The sequence below is a fragment of the Diabrotica virgifera genome, chromosome 2 (assembly GCF_917563875.1).
Source record: "Diabrotica virgifera virgifera chromosome 2, PGI_DIABVI_V3a".
Lineage (NCBI taxonomy): Eukaryota > Metazoa > Arthropoda > Insecta > Coleoptera > Chrysomelidae > Diabrotica > Diabrotica virgifera.
The window spans coordinates 2,280,077-2,297,962 of NC_065444.1; the positions used below are offsets into that span (position 1 = coordinate 2,280,077).

The following is a 17,886-nucleotide window of genomic DNA, read 5'->3' on the forward strand; positions in this document are numbered from 1 at the left end:
GAAGTAGCTCAAGCGCTTCAAAAAATAAAGAAAGGAAAAGCGGAATACGTGAAGAAACCGAAATATCCGATAATCAATTTGGCTTTATGCAGGGCAGATCAACAACAGATGAAATTTTCATTACAAGGCAGTTGATGGAAAAATGCAGGAGTAAAGAAAAAAACGCTCATATGGTACTCATTGACCTTGAGAAAGCATATGATAAAGTTCTTCGAGAGATTCTGTGGTGGGCACTCAATAAGAAAGAAGTCCCTGGTGAATATGTAAAGATCGTGAGAGATAGGTATGAGGGAGTAACGACTAGTGTTAGGACAGGTGTGGGAGAGACTGATAAATTTCATGTGAAAGTAGGATTGCACCAAAGCTCGGTGCTTAGTCCTTATTTATTCTCATTAGTTTTGGACCAAATAAAAAGGTTTAAAACTTAGTAGGACAAAAACAGAGTATTTGAAATGTTCATTTAAAGAGGGAGTTATTACACATAAAATGGTGTCTTTGGATGGTGAAATGATTGTGAAAAGCAATAGTTTTAAGTACCTGGGATCGGTATTACAGTAATGGAGAAATAGATGAAGATGCATGCACTAGAATTTAATTAGGGCTGGATGGATGAAGTGGAAGGAAGCGATTGGTGTGTTGTGTAACAGAAAAATTGCAATGAAGCTGAAGGGAAATTCTATAAAACAGCCATAAGACCGGCTATGATGTACGGAACTAAAAGTTAGGCAGTGAAAAAGAAAGAGGAACAAGGATGCATTTGGCGGAAATGAGAATGCTTAGATGGATGAGTGGAGTGACAAAAAAGGATAAAAATAAAAATGAGTATATTAGGGAAAGTCTAGGATGGCACCAATTGATGCGAAAATGAGAGAGCATAGGTTAAGGTGGTTTGGTCATGTTCAACGTCGAGACGTTAACACCCAATACGAAGAATTGCTGAAGTTCAGATTCCTGGAAGAAGTAGGAAAGGAAGACCAAAAAAGACCTGGGGGGAGACGATTAGGCAGTACATGTTGCTAAAGGGGATTAATATTGATATGACCCAAGATAGAATTGTGGAGAAATGCAATTAGGGAAGCCGACCCAGCATTGGGATAAGGCAAAGAGAATAATGAATGCAGGGCAAAATAAAAGGCAGAAGAAGCGTAGGAAGATGTAAAATCTCGTGGCTCACAATCTCCGTGAAAGGTTTGGATGCAGTTCCATTAAACTATTTGGGCGCGTAACCAACAAAAAAGAATGCCAGAATAATTTCCAATCTCTGATAGGGGTGGAACTGGAAGAAGAAGAAGCCTAAAAGTCCCATGCTTGAGTTAAAAAAGTTGACCGTTGGTTGAGGTGATTAAACGTGCGCAAAAAATAAAATCAGCATACTACATAAAGGTATGTTGTTGGGTTTATTCTAAGATAAAATAAATCTTGATAAAGCATAAATATATTGTTTTAAATGTCGCTGTGTGTTGCTATTGTTTTAAATGTGTTAATAATATTTTAGTGGTTTGGTTTTAGTAAGTGACTAAAGATAATCATTTTTTAATAAACCATTTTTCCGCTTAGCAAGTAATTTGAACTCTACCATAATAATGATTTAATGACCCCCTTTTAATATTTATGTTGTGACTCGAATTATAATTTAAACATCTGTAGGTGTGTGTGTTGGTTTTTAACGTCAAATAAATTTTCATTTACATGATTTACAAAATGTACTTTTAAATAATGTATCATACCCATTTTGTGTTAAAAAATACTTCAATGAAAATCTTTCTTCTAAAAAAACTAGGCATTAATTAGGTAATTTTGATTATTTATTATTTATAAAGCTCAAAGCTCAACAAGCCTTGAAGGCCTAGGGCTAAAATACAATAATAGTTGTTTTATTTTGCTTAGCCTAGCCTAGTGCTAAAATACAATAATTGTAATATATGTATTAATTATTAATACATATAATACTTATTACAATAACTTGTATTAAGTGGTGTGGCATCTTATCCAATCATGCTGTTTGCCTACTAAATTGACTTACTACTCTATTCTCCTCTATTCATCCCTTTTTGTTGCTCTTTCTTCCCAACCAATAATCCCCTCATTTCTGAGATCGTCCTGTACGTTGTCAAACCATCGTTGTCGGAGTCTTCCTTTCCTCTTAGAATAAACAAAAAGTTTCTTTTAAAGGAGATATTTGAAATTAAAAATCACACTAAATTTTCTCATTTTTTTTTCACCCCTGTAACTTATTAAAAAAACAACACATTATAGAAGTTATCAGAGACTTTCGGCCCTCTGTAATAAATGTCTTTCATTCTACGTTTAAATTTTTCAAAAATACTTATTAGGTTTCTCACGATTAGAAAAAATGAATGTTAAAAAGCCATTGGCTTAAACTTTTGCGCCTACGCTCTTAATATTTATATATTTGTCATCATCAGCTTTTTTTATTTTTTTTTTGATATCTTTCTAATATGGTAAATTACTTTTACCGTTGATTGAAATATTAATACCTACATCAATCAAAGCTTTTACACTTAGTTAAACAGTAGTTGTTAAACGCCATATCACAACTTTTTTACATGTACAATGTACATACCTGGTTATGAATGTATTTTTTTTTCAATTCCGATTATCTTTATTATATTTTTCTATTTCCTCGTATGTTTTAAACAATACGGAACCTTGTAATATAATGATAAACACTTCTGTAGTAGGTAATTTTAAATAAGCTAATCATTATTTTAAAGGTAAAGGTGGTGTATTATTTAAAACATATGAAAAAAGAATAACAAAAAATAACGAGGTTTGAAAATGATTTTTGCACATATATCAACTTGATTATGAATTGCTATAATCCGTTTGAAAATTATTGATAGCATAGTTTTTATGACACAGCTCATTTACATTTTTTGTTGTATTATATTCAAAGTTTGCCGAGGTGGTCATATACCTCGACAAACTTTGAATACAATACAACATAAAATGCAAAAAAACTGTGTCATAGAAACTCTGCTATCAATAATTTTCAAACGGAGTATACCCTTAGAACTAAATAAACTATCAATAAAAAACACAGAAATATAATTCAAAGATTTTTTATTTTTAATAATCAAAAATGTCATCAACATTAGAAAATATCTGTTTTCAATAGAAATACATAATTATTGCAGTGCATTTGGAAGACATAGAGCCCTATCATTAAAGTAGAAATATCACAGTCAAATATCAATTAAGAATAAGTACTTACATTAACATTAAAAATAATTAAAGCTTCAGATTGAGCAAAGAATTTGAAATTAACTTTGAGAAATAGTCCAAAATCACCACGGTCTCCAAACTGATTGACTCTCTGTGAAACTGGGGCAGTTGATAGGGCTGGATGTACTTCTCGAAGAAGAGGGTGACACTGGTGCTGGGTAGTGGACACCTTCGTCGTAGACAGGACTTGCTGGAGGTGTGTATGCAGCAGGTACGGCGTCTAAATGGTCAACACTCTTCAGGCTTTGACCCAAATGTGTCATCAACTTGGTACCAAGGTGGATGTCGACTCCAGGAATTGAAGCTAGGCACCTCGACACTTCTCTAGCACAAGTGGTGAATCCGGAGCGGAATCTATCAGCTTCCACCAAAGGATTGGCAGATAATCTCTGTTGACGTTTGAGTTTTTGTAGATGGGACACTGTCAGCTCTAAAATATCAGCTTTTTCTAACTTTGAAACGTTTTCTCCATCAGTAGCTAGAGCTGACACCATCAAATCTTTGAGTTCGTCTAAACAACGATTGATTCTGGCTCTTCTTTTTCTTTCTAACATCGGCTTCATCACTTTACGGTACTGTAAAGTGCGTGAAATCGGCTGAGCTTCTTGAGAAAAAACGGCGGGACTTGACATCTTGAATACGTAAACTTTTTAAAAGGCACTAGCGTAAACACGAGACGTGAACACGTTCGAGAACAAACTGAAAATGATGATCGTGCTGGGCGTAGCGCTAGTTTTATAAGAAGGGGAACCCAGGTGCATTATAGGGGCGGTTCTTCCGATCGTGGGAAACAGGGTGACTGTGGCTCGACTCGCATCTATTTTGAATAGTGAAAAGGCCGGTAGACCGATTGTAAGTCCATGTGTTTGGAGTATGTGGAAGTATGACGGATATAATTGGGCGATTGTGTATGGGAACGTGTAGATTTGAAGGCATGGGAACGTGACGGGCGCGCGTTTGACGCGCGATAACAACAGATGACCGACAAAAATTACTAAACAATACATCGAATGTTAATTCCTATGAAATATTTTGGTTTTTTGTGTAGCCATTAATAATTTCATTATAAGACTATTGAATATTTATGTATTTTTCCGACGTACGTACTTTATTCTTTATGTACTCTGCTGTTTTTATTAGGCGACTTAAAACTTAACATGATTTTATTTTATATGTCTTGTAGACTAAGAGCCGCTATAAGTGAAATTTCTTAATCATTTTAGGCACGACGGGACCCTATAACTTAAATAGTAGAACCTAAAAGAAAACGTTTGAGCACTGTGCCGTCACTTTTCAGTGGCACATGCGTCTACAGTGGCGCATCAAACTTTCCATTTATGGACGGGATACATAAATTAAAAAATTCCCTCCCTCATTACCAGAATTTAATTTTTTTCATTTTTTTAAGTTCTATGTGATTAAGACATAAGATTCATCGTAATTTTAACCCACCTCCCCCTTCTCCCTGCCCGCACCATCAAAAACCTTATTTTTCGATTTTATTTTTTTTTTGATGGGATGCAATCAATTTTAAAATTTTAAAAAATTCACAAGCATTGTTAAGGCTTTTATACAACAGGTCTATTTTTTATAGACCTGTAGGTTGAGTGTACATAACCTCAAAAAAATTTTAAAATTCTGTTTTTGGAAAAAAGTATATAACTTTTTTTTGGGGATAGCTGCAGATGTAATTTTTTCTTAGTCTTGTGTATTTTATCAAACACTATATTTCTAATTTTTTTCAGATTTTTCTGTAACGTTGGTCACCTTCAAAAATCCAAAAAACTTTTTTTTAAGGGGGTTTTGGGGGGTTTGAACGTGTTTTTCTGATTTTTAAATATTCTAAAGGACTCAGTTACTTCAAGTTACATATAACCTATAAAAACAAAATTGGTTTGATATATTATGAAGTCTATAAAATAGGGAAAATCCCCCAAAAAACAGTTTTTCGGATTTTTGAAGGAGGGGAGCCTTACGGAAAAATCTGAAAAAAATTAAAAATATAGTGTTTAATAAAACACACAAGATTAAGAAAAAATTAGACCTGCAGCTATTCCTCAAAAAAAAATTATACGCTTTTTTGAGAAAAAAAACAAATTCTTTTAATTTTTTGAGGTTATGTACACTCTACCTATGGGTCTATAAAAAATAGGCATGTTTTATAAAAGCTTCAGCTATGCGTGTGATTTTTTTGAAATTTTAAAATTGATTGCATCCCACCAAAAAAAATAAAAACGAAAAATGAAGATTTTGATGGTGGGGGCAGGGGGAAGGGGGTGGTGGGTTAAAATTACGCTGAATCCTATGTGTTAATCACATAGAACAAAAAAAATAAAAAAAATTAATTCTGTTAGTAAGGGAGGGTAACTTTTAATTTATTTATCCCGTCCATAAGTGGAAAGTTTGATGCGCCACTGTCGACACATGTGCCACTGAAAAGTGACGGCACAGTGTTCAAACGTTTTCTTTTAGGTTCTACTATTTAAATTATAGGGTCCCATCGTGCCTAAAATGATTAAGAAATTTCACCTATAGCGGCTCTTAGTTTATTGCTGTATGCTGTATTCTAGTATTCTACATAATTATTTATTATTTTCTAATATTTATTTACTTATTTATTAATTTTACGGGATACTGATATTTTGCGGGATATTATTACTCACTATGTAGTTTCTGATACACGATATTTGTTAGTTGTAAGTATTCTAAGTGATGAATAATTTTCTGGTTAATTTCTTCATCTATATTTCCATTTTCTTCAATAATTGTTAGATATAGATTATAGATAGTTAGAGTTGCTGACGTGCTGAGCACGTCGTCCTCTAATTCTTTGCCTTATAATATGTAGGTACTTATTTATTCCATGAAAGTTCAAAACTGTCAGTACTGTCACCAGTCTCCCTCCAGCTCCCTCCAGACCCTCCATATCTTTCTGTCTTTCTTTCCATCTCTCAATGTTACTTTTCTTCAAGTTTTCGTACACACTGTCCTTCCATATTTTTCTTGGCCTGCCTGTCTTACTCTCTTTCTCTTTTGTATTTAGGGATTGCAATCCAGCAGCATTTTCAATCCAACTGGATTTTTGCAAGATTGGCCTAAATCCAGCTGGATGCAGCGCGGATCCAGCAGAATATGGAATCAAAATAAAAACACTATTTTAATGTTTTTTGTCTGTATTCTAAATTTCTAAACAACAGAAACATGAATTATTTAGTTTTTGGAAGACCAAGTTTTGAAAAAACATGTTATCTATCGTCTAACCTAATTTGCACAGAACTGTACATGTATTAACCGGTTGCGGAGAAAGCCCTTTCGGCCTCTATGCTAGTCGGTTTTAAGGTCATCAAATAGTCATAGACCATGGACAAATGATCGCCTTTCACCCCATCTGTCTCATAAACGGCAATTTCCTTTTCCAAAATATTTTCGTAATCTTTTAGAAAACCAGTTTTTCTTTGGTTATAAAAGTTTTCTCATTCTCAATTCAATTCAATCTCAAGTTCAAGCTCCGGATTAGTTGACCCCTTTTCTTCCATTATGTCCTCTTGCACTGTTTCCACAATCACTTGTTTATTTATATATACGACTCAACAAATAGGTCTGGATCCCGCGTATGAAAAAAAAGTTGATTAATAGCAAGCTGAAAATTTGTTAATAGCTTAAGGGTGTCTAGTCGAATAAACTTTGATATGTGTGAACACTGGAACAGGGCAGTTTTAATTGTGGAACAGGTTAAAAATTTGGAACGGTCACACCACGAAAACGGCACATTTATTTTGTCCGACAGAACAGACTTAAACTCTTCGAACAGAGATTAAACTCTCATGCAAAAATCAGACTGCTATTTATCACCAAATGGGCGTTTTAATGAGTGGAACATGTAGAATATGTCAAATGACAGGAATTATGACAGGTAATAAATGGCAGTCTGATTTTTTCATGAGAGTTTAATCTCTGTTCGGACAGTTTAAGTCTGTTCTGTCGGACAAAATAAATGTGCCGTTTTCGTGCTGTGCCCGTTCCAAATTTTTAACCTGTTCCACAATTAAAACTACCCCTGTTTCAGTGTTCCCATATATAAAAGTTTATTCGACTAGACACCCTTAAGCTATTAACAAATTTTCAGCTTGCTATTAATCAACTTTTTTTTCATACGCGGGATCCAGACCTAAAATTTTTCATCTCTTGTCGCATTGCATTCTTTTTCGGCATGGGGAAAAACCAGGATTGTTTAGTCCTTCGTCATACTTTTTTGGATTTTGTAAGTACACTAATGTACCTGTAATTTCAGAGAGGCGCCGTTCCGCGATTCTGTTACGTAATGCTTCCGATCGATTGGCACTAAAGCTAGAGTCCTGGCTATTTAGTTTGTCTAAGACAAATTTCATGATTGTGTCGGCCGTTATCAAAGTGGACTCTCTTCTGCAAAGAGCTTCTACAGCCAGTTTCACCAGTTAAAGAGTGGCAATCAACTCATTGATTATTGACCACAATGACCACTCGCCAGCAGAGAATATTATCGCAGAATTAATGTCTATCAACGCTTTATCGATGCAAACTTTTAGGCTGTAGAAACTTTCCAGCATACTGAGCTACTGCTAGAGCGATAGAATGGCAAGTTGCCGACTCACGGCTTTGAATAAAGAGGCTAATGAAGACATTAAGTAACCTATTTCGAATTTGACACTTTTGCGGATCCAGCAGGATGCTGAATCCAGCAATTGAAATCTCTATTTGTAGGTATTGGTCTTCGTGAGAGTACCATTTTTGGCATTCTTTTACTTCCCATTCTCTCGATGTGCCCCAAATATCGTATTCTCTGTGCTTTGATCGTCGTCGTTATCGTTGGCTAATACAGTTTATTGGTTCTTCTTCTCCACTGACCTTCTATTTTCACAGCTCAATATATTGCTCTTTGCATTTTTCTCTCCATCCCTATTTGAACCTTCTTGTTCTTTTCATGGGTTGTTTTTAAAAAATTATCCAGATAAATTTAAGGAATCACTTTAGATTTGCATTTGCAATCTCAGGCTAAAATATTAGTAATTCGATGCAACAAAGACTATAATATACCTATTTTTCATGCTCGGGGGTCAGGGATAGTCTCCCCAAGCATGATATATCAGGGATGGTATCAAAGGACATAGAATGGGTATCCAGGACTAAAATAAAGATATTCTGATTCTATTGTCATAATTTGATATAATGAATGGAAATAATGTCAAGTTACGCAAAATGCTTCCGCGAAGGCAGCATTAGGTGAAATTTCTAGCTGTATTTTTTTCGAAAAACGTATTATATTTGCGCAATCCAAAAAAAGGAGAGTTAAACTTTTTATATCGTTTTGTAATTGTTCTTCTTTTTCATGTACCATGTCCACTCAGAACGTTGGTTACCATCATAGCTATCTTAATTTTATTCACTGCCACCCTAAATAGCATGCTTGTATCAACACCATACCAATCTCGCAAGTTCTTCAACCATGAAGTTCTTCTTCGTCCTGGACTGCGTTTGCCTGCTATTTTTCCTTGCATACTATTTTGTAGCAACCTATATTTGGGACCTTTCATTGGTCTTAAAATTCCATTTCCAAATTTAGGGAATGTTAAATGTGGAAATCACTCTATAGCGATTTAGTTCGACCGTTTGTAATTATAAAGTTTAAATTCAGCGTTTTTTAGGTACCTAACCTATATTAATAATGCTTCTTATTTGTTGCCAAAACTCATAAGCAAAATTTCATGCTATTGGTTTTGAAGATTAGGCTCTAACAATGGCAATTACACGGCGACCATCAATGAAACTGATTAATTTTTATTGGAGTCATGAGAATCATAAAAAATTGCAAAAATCGCAACGTACATTTATTTAACGGTTTTATAGAAACTCACTTTATTTGTGACAAAATTCAAAATTGAATATGAAAGCTACAATCTGCACCTTCAAAACTCACTTCGATTTTTGTCAATAAGACACTTTGATCAAAAGATATCTAATTTTAATCGTAGAGTTGATACAAATTTTATTTAAAAAATTGATTTTGCGCGCGTAGCTGACATTCAAAATCGCCGGTCGCTTCAAGCGTTGTTTCTGCGATTCATTCTACGCAGAAACGGCTAATAAATATTTTTGTTCAAAACCATATTGTTTGTGATGGTAACATGTACCTAATTCTTAAAATTTTAATATTTGGCATGGACGGTATTTAGTTTAATATTAACTAGGATAATATTTGACAGTATTAAAAAGTTCAAAACTCCCTTTTTACGTAATATAAGTTCATACTTATGTCTACATCACTTATTGTGACATTCTAAGCTTAAGCTTATGTTCGCAAACCGTTAATCGTTGTACCAGTATCCGTTGAGTAATTCTGTGCTCTGTGCGTAGAGTGAGTTAAGTCCAAAAATGGTTGAAATGAGGTAATGCACTATCTGTATGTTAGAATTTGATATCTACATGGTGTATAATTTGTAAAGTCCAATTCCATTCCTAAACTGAGATATGCATTTTACACAAATGAAAAACAGTCAATACTAACTGTGTAATGCGTGTTAAGTCCTGAACTTGGACATATCACACTTTACACTAAACATTATTGAAGAAATAGGAAGACACAGTGTGTTAAGTCCCACAGTTTTGAGACTTAACATACTGTACCTGTACACTAATAAGTTATTGCGTTGACTCTTTGTACGCTGTGCGTCGTTAAAGCTGATTTGGCTATTTTACTAATCAGTGGCATATTGATTAGGTCCTTTCAAACGAGCTTGTACTTTAATGAACAACATAACGATTTTAAGATTTTAGTTGGAGTTTTCTTCTGTGATTATTTTGTTGGTCTAGTTGAAGGAATTTAGTTAAAAGTTTAACCTTCTGTGATTATTTGTTGGTTATTTCAAGGAATTTAGTTAAAAGTTTAACCATGTCATCCAGAGCACAACGCATATTGGACATGTTAAAAAACGACGAACTTGAGTCTGAAGAAAGTCTAAGCTGGTAAGTTTTATTTAGATTTTTAATAGTGCTGTAGATTTTGGGCCATGCTACCAATGATCTATTAAACTTTTAGACAAAGAAATATAAAGCTCCCTTTGTTATTTTTTTGATAGATCGTTCATAATACGGTTGTTTTTCTTAACACTAACATACTGTAGTGAGCTATAGTTAATATAGTTATTTATAATCATTCTCTTTTCCTTATCCCTATGCAGGGTGGGCTTTCCTAATTGCATTTCTCCACACAATTCTATCGTGGGTCATATCAATGTTAATACCCTTTACCAACATGTCCTGCCTTATCGTCTTCCCCCCAAGTCTTCTTTGGTCTTCCTCTCCTACTCCTTCCAAGAATCCCAAGAATCTGCACTTCAGCTATTCTTTGTATTGGGTGATTAACCTCTCGACATTGAACATGACCAAACCATCTTAAACTATGCTCTTTCATTTTGGCATCAATTGGTGCCACACCTAGACTTCCCCTAATATACTCATTTCTAATTTTGTCCTTTTTTGTCACACCTCTCATCCATCTAAGATTTCTCATTTCCGCCACATGAGTTCGTTGTTACTTTTTCTTTTTCAGTGCCAACATTCAATTCTGTACCTACATCACAGCCGGTCTTATGACTGTTTTATAGAATTTTCCCTTCAGCTTCTTTGGAACTTTCTGTCACACAACACACCACTTGCTTTCTTCCACTTCATCCATCCAGCCATAATTCTACTGCATGCATCTTCATATATTTCTCTCAAATACTCCAACAAAAGTTGAAAATTCAACCAAAACTGTGACATTTGACATGCAGCAATGCCTTCCCACTCCACTCGTCCATAGTTCTGTAGCCTTCTATAAACGCCAACTTTAGACTTTCAATCTAACAGTGATGGCACAACTTACTGCTACCTTTGGCATGAAGGTATAGCTGGCAGAGGTGCAAATGAAGTTGGCTCATGCGTATACAAATTTATTTCTGAAGCTTTAAAGCCCGTTGTGAAAAGTTTGACCATGTACTCAAACCATGTACTCTACTGGTGGTCAAAATAAGAATACGCATGTAGCTGCTACGTGTATGGTAGCCCTGCAAAATTCTTCTAATTTTGAAGAGATTAATCATAAATTTTTAGTGCCTGGTCACACACACATGGAGTGTGATACATCCCACGCCCTTATTGAAAAAAATAAAACAGCTTTTGATGGAAACATTCACCATCCTCATGATTGGGCCCAACTTATACAAAGTACTGGTAAGAAATGTCCTTTCGTAGTGAAGGAGATGAATCAAGATAGCTTCTTTGACTTTGCTAAGCTGCTAAAAACCGACCTTCAGCAGGGAAAAGATGATGTTGTTGGAAACAATTTTAGCTGGAGAGATGTACAGTGGCTGAAGTTTGTCAAAAACGAGCCTGGAATAATTTACTATAAGAATTCCTTAGACCGTAATCAACCATTTCAATGCATTAGTTTCAAAAGAAGAGGCAAAGAAAACATTAGCAAAATGGACCCTAGTTACCCAGGAAAAAATCCTATACCTAAGAAGAAAAAAAATGACCTCCTCGACCTGCTTCCATACATTTCACCAGTATATCACCAATTCTGTAAAGACTTAATTACCTCAAATGAAGCAGAGGATACCTACCCTGATGACATTCCTGATGAAGAAAATGAAGAGATAGTACAACCAGTTGACAAAAGAAAAGAAGGTAAATGTGAAACCCACGAAAAAAATGACAGTTTCCCAAGAAAATAAACCAACGAAGCAAACTGGCAGGAAGAAGAGAAAAAATGTAAATACTAAATAATAAAAAAAATATTTTGTTTTCCTTTATATTAGCTTTTCTTTATTTTTGGTATTATTTTACTTACTTAGTATTATTACTTACTTGGTTTATGATGAATAAACAGAAGTTTTTATCTTGCGTTTTTGTATTTTTCTATTTTTATTAAAACCTGTTACTTTGGTCTTAAGAATCCCCATTATTATTATTAAATAAATATTATTTTTTATGCTTTTCGTAATAGTTTGTGTTTTGCGTTAAGCGTGTTAAGTTCATGATATTTGTGCAAATTGTGTTAAGTCCATGTAAGAAAAAGTTTATTATTTTTTTTTATAATACCTATATGGTTTATTTATATTATTTATTGACTATTCTATTGAGAGAAATAACTATTTAATTGATCAAAATTATTTAGAAAACTTTTTAGGGATAGGTTATTGTAAAAACTCCAAAAGTATAACTCGAACAGATGATTGTAAACTTTAAACGCGTTTATCTCAAAACAGTGTTTTAGGACTTAACTCTCTTTACGCACAGAGCACAGAATTTGTTTGTGGAAAATTGTTATCTGCCATATTTATGTGTTATCTGTCATGTATTGTTACCGTATTTACGATTTCTTAGAGCGTGCATTCAATGCAACTGAAAAGAAAAAAGGAAAAAATTCTTATCGTGATGCTTGTTTATTTTTCAGTCTAGATTACTGTTTTGTACAAAATCTTGCACAATGGGGTGTTGGTAGTGTTCATGCAACATGCAACTGGTCAAAATATCTTTATTCTAGATTTTATAGTTAGTATAACACTGGCCAGCGTCATTTTTGAGGTCGGTACATTTATACAGGGTGTAACAAAAATACAGGTCATAAATTAAATCATAAATTCTGGGCCTGAGACCAAAAATAGTTCGAATGAACCTAACTTACCTATTAGTACAAATGTGCACATAAAAAAAGTTACGGCCCTTTGAAGTTACAAAATGAATATCGTTTTTTTCGAATATATCGAAAACTATTAGAGATTTTTTATTGAAAATAGATATGTGGCATTCTTATGGCAGGAACATCTTAAAGAAAAATTATAGTAAAATGTGTGCACCCCATAAAAATTTTATGGGGGTTTTGTTCCAGTTAACCCCCCAAACTTTTGTGTACGTTCCAATTAAATTATTATTGTGGTACCATTAGTTAAACTCAATATTTCTAAAACTTTTTTGCATTTTAGTATTTTTTCGATAAGGCAGTTTTTATCGAGTTGCGGCTTCTTTTTTAACATTATGTTAACATAAAAATTTTATGGGGGTTTTGTTCCTTTAAACCCTCCAAATATTTGTGTACGTTCCAATTAAACTATTTCTGCGGTATCATTATTAGTTAAACATAGTGTTTTTAAAACTTTTTTGTTTCTTTGAATTTTTTCGATAAAGCATCTTTTGTCGGGATGTGGCTTCTTTTTTAATATGGTTCAAAATATTATACCTAAAAATGTAAATCATAAATAAATTTTTATATTATTGTCTCCGTAATCATATAGAAACATGTGGTGGATTTGACAAATATTCAAAATAAATCGATAAAAACTGTCTTCTCGAAAAAGTACTACGAGGCAAAAAAGTTTTAGAAACAGTGTGTTTAACTAATGGTAATACCACAATAATAATTTAATTGGAACGTACACAAAAGTTTGAGGGGGTTTAAAGGAACAAAACCCCCATAAAATTTTTATGGAGTGTCCAAATTTAACTATAATTTTTTTTAAGATGCTACTGCCATAAAAATGCCGCATGTCGATTTTCCATAAAAAATCGTTAATAGTTTTCGATCTATTGGAAAAATCGATTTTCATTTTGTAACTTCAAAGGGCTGTAACTTTTTTTCTGTTCACATTTGTACTAAGGTAAGTTAGGTTCATTCGAACTATTTTTGGTCCCAAAATATGTAATTAAATTTATGACCTGTATTTTTATTACACCCTGTATATGTGATCTTTTACATACATGCATGCTGAATTCAAAAATGCAATATTTTTCTGTCAGACTTCATTAGATTACAAAGATTGCAATGGGCCGGACATGTGATAAGAATGGGAGAGGATAGGCTACCAAAACGAGCACTGAATGCTAGAATGCAAGGAAAGAGACCGGTTGAAAAGCCAAGAAAACGCTGGGAAGACACAGTAAACAGCGACGCACAAGCCCTTTTAGGAGTCCGTGTATGGAGAAGAGCAGCCACAGACAGGCAAGGGTGGAGGCAAAAAATAAAGGAGGCCAAGGCTCAATTTGGGCTGTAGTGCCGTAGAAGAAGAAGAATATTTTTCTCAATCAGATCAGGTTTATTTATCTACTATTTCGAATTTTCGGAAAGTCAAATTATCGAAATATGCAATTGACGAAACACAAGAATTACTATTATGGTTATTGTATGAAAACAGATTTACATTTTAAAGTAATATGTAATGTACACAAATTTAGCTATTTATTTCAAAGATACATATTTATAACAGCAACAGCTATTCGTTAATAATGATCGTTTCAAAGACTTGAAAGTTTTTTGGCGTCTTTTTTCACCTGTAGCATCTCTCTTAACACACCAGCAATACCAACGGCCCTGGTATCATTCTTCCATTACTCGACTGTCCTGATGGAAGCATTCCCTTTGCTCTTCACTGTAATTCCCACAATTTTCAGGGAAGTAGTCCAAATATGAGCTGAGAAACTGTATCTTTATAGACACACGTGAGCCAAAATTGAAGGAGATCCTCTATAATAGACGCATAGTCCTGGGTCCTATAGTTGGTCAGAAAGTTTTTAATAATAGACTTCAAGGAATGCCAAGAATTTTTCCTTTTTTCTGCACTTTTCTGCATACTGCAAAATGAAATTTGCATTTATGATTCTTTCTTTTCTTGGCTTCACGAATCGAAAACTTAGGTTTCGCAAGATCCATTCATGGATCAGGCTTCTTTACTACATAGTGTCTACCATCGACCATCGCTACAAACCTGAAATAAACGTAAAAACATAAATGCTCAATGTATAGAAGTATTAATTATTTCTATCTATGTAAAAAAATAATAGATTTTCTTCGAGGGAGAAATAGACCAGGGAAGATCTGTTTTCAGGTGGATGTGAGAGGTGGCATTCGGATTTATGCAGATAAAATTAGGTGACAACTTCAGTAATTATATTTGACTTATGCTCCTTCTCAAACATGCCCGGAACATTAATAAAAAAATTGAAATATTTAAAAATTTCGAAAACCATCGATTTTTTTCCATTTTCATTGCTTATAACTTTAAAACGATTCATTTTGGAACAAAGTTGTAGGAAAATAAAATAAAGTTAATTGAATTTCGTATGATATACGACTGGTTTAAAATGTCTTAAATTATTACCATTTCTGCAAAATAGCAATAAATACAAAATAAGGGGGCAAAATAAGCCTGTTCTTATTCAATGTTTTTCAACCACTTTGGTTGCACTTAGAACCTTTGCAATTCACTTAGAAAATTCTTACAACAGACTTAATCCGTCTACCAAATTTCATTAAAATCGAAATAATAGATTTTGCATAATAATTTTGCAATCTAAATTTTTTTAAAAAAGTTCAAATTTTTTAAAAACTTTTTTAACAAAAAGTAGACCATTTATAACTTTGCTATTTTTTTACATATCAAGAGGCCCTATGCCTATCTAATACACTTTACAGAATTAAAATTGGATTATTTAAGCGGCCATAGGACTGTTTTAAAATTATACACAATTTTTTGGCTTATAAACAAATGCAGTGAGGAGGTTTGACTTGGAATAAATTAATTTTGTGGAGAATATATCATACTAGTGACGTCATCCATCTGGGTGTGATGACGTAATCGATGATTTTTTTAAATGAGAATAGGGGTCGTGTGATAGCTTATTCGAAAGGTTATTCAATTCTCTATTCATTAATATAGACATTAACATAATTATTTGTGCAGGGTTCCCAATTTTTTTTTAATTAATTGAGACAAAAAGAAGAAAGTATATAATTTATTTAATTTGAAATACATTTTACTGTTGTCCTAAAACAGAAAAAAATGTTTATTTGATAAATAACTGAAAAATTAATTTATTCCAACTCAAACGTCCTCACTGTATTTGTTTATAAGCCAAAAAATTGTTTATAACTTTAAAGCTGTGCAGAGGCCGCTTAAATAATCCAATTTTAATTCTGTAAAGTGTATTAGATAGGTATAGAGCCTCTTCATATGTAAAAAAACAGCAAAGTTATCAATGGTCTACTTTTTGTTCAGAATGATATTAAAAAATTTTAACTTTAAAAAAAAAATAGATTGTCAAATTATTATGCAAAATCTATTAAGTCGATTTTAATGAAATTTGGTGTAAGGATTAAGTATGTTGTAAGAATTTTCTAAGCGAATTACGAAAGTTCTATGTGCGACCAAAGTGGTTGAAAAACGTTGATTAAAAACAGGCTTATTTGCCCCCCTTATTTTGTATGTATTGCTATTTTGCAGAAAGGTTTATAATTTAAGACATGTCTAACCGGACGTATATGATACAAAATTCAATTATCTTTACTTTATTTCCCTACGACTTTTTTCCAAAATGATTCGTTTTAAAGTTATAAGCAAAGAAAGTAGAAAAAATCGATGTTTTTCGAAATTTTTGTATCTTTTAATTTTTTTATTAATGTTCCGGGAATATTTGAGAAGGAGCATAAGTCAATTATTATTATTGAAGCTGTCACCTAACTTTATCTGCCAAAATCCGAATGCCACCTCGTACAACCAAAAATAGACGCTTTTTCACAGATGGTCTAAAAAGTCTGTTCAGTGTATTAAAATAACACGACATTATTATGATTTTCCTACTTGCTATTTTTAATTTCTAATAATTTCGACTCTAAAAAACGATAAAAGCTCTCGATAATACAGTTATGACCTGTTGACATGCAACGGCGCGGCGCACCCCTCGTGCCGTGCCAGCAGCAAAACAAAAGACAAAAAAAAAGGGGAGATTCTCTCTCTGTACGTTCGTTCATGGGAACGTGGATATGATCGTGGCCGTGGCCGTAACTGGCCGGGTCACAATCGGAACATTTAAAGAATGTGAATGGGAAAAAAGCATGGGAACGTGACGGGCGCGCGCTCAAATAGAAACATTTGCACATATGTTCAATCGAAAAAATAATAATGGGAAACAGGAGCCACCACCTAGGAGTGGGTTTTTACTACATGGGAACAACGGCCTTTTTATAAGACCGTTAACATGTAACGGTTTTTTCAATCAAAATAAAATCTGAATCGTATAAAAATAGTTACTTATGGAACTAACATTTCATATTTTTAGTTAATGAAATTTTGTGAATTTAACTAGAGCCTTCAGGAATAAATAAAAAGCCGTCGATATGCAGACAATTCAACGAAGAAGAAAGTATAGAAACAAAATCCCAGATAAATACAGAAAAAAACAAATTAATAAGCAACAAAATAATAGAAGCTAAAGAAAAGAGGATGATGAAAACAGAAAACATGTATAGAAGTGGGGGATTTGCAGGAAAGACGTGATCGTTATAATTTACATAAAAAAGTTTGAGAATTATCTGCAAAATCACGAACAAACACACCTAACCGATTAATTAACAAAAACAATAAACCTACGAAGTCATGAGAAGAGTCAACAAAAGACTGGAAATATTGGAAACCATCAAGACACGAAAGCTGCAATACCTGGGGCATGTTATGCGTAATGAGAGATACAACATACTTACTTCAATTGATTATACAGGGGAAAATCCAGGGCAAGAGAAGTGTAGGAAGGAGACGAATCTCGTGGTAACTTACGTATGGTACGGATGCACAT

General features: G+C 33.6%; 1 protein-coding gene across 1 annotated transcript; it reads right to left on the reverse strand.

The window, feature by feature from the left end:
* Window positions 1-3,068: 3,068 nt before the first annotated feature.
* LOC126879943 (enhancer of split mgamma protein-like) lies at window positions 3,069-4,205 on the reverse strand. The gene has a single exon (XM_050643319.1). It carries the CDS (start codon window positions 3,876-3,878, stop codon window positions 3,309-3,311), a length of 570 nt encoding a protein of 189 aa, XP_050499276.1. The 5' UTR covers window positions 3,879-4,205; the 3' UTR covers window positions 3,069-3,308.
* Window positions 4,206-17,886: the final 13,681 nt, after the last annotated feature.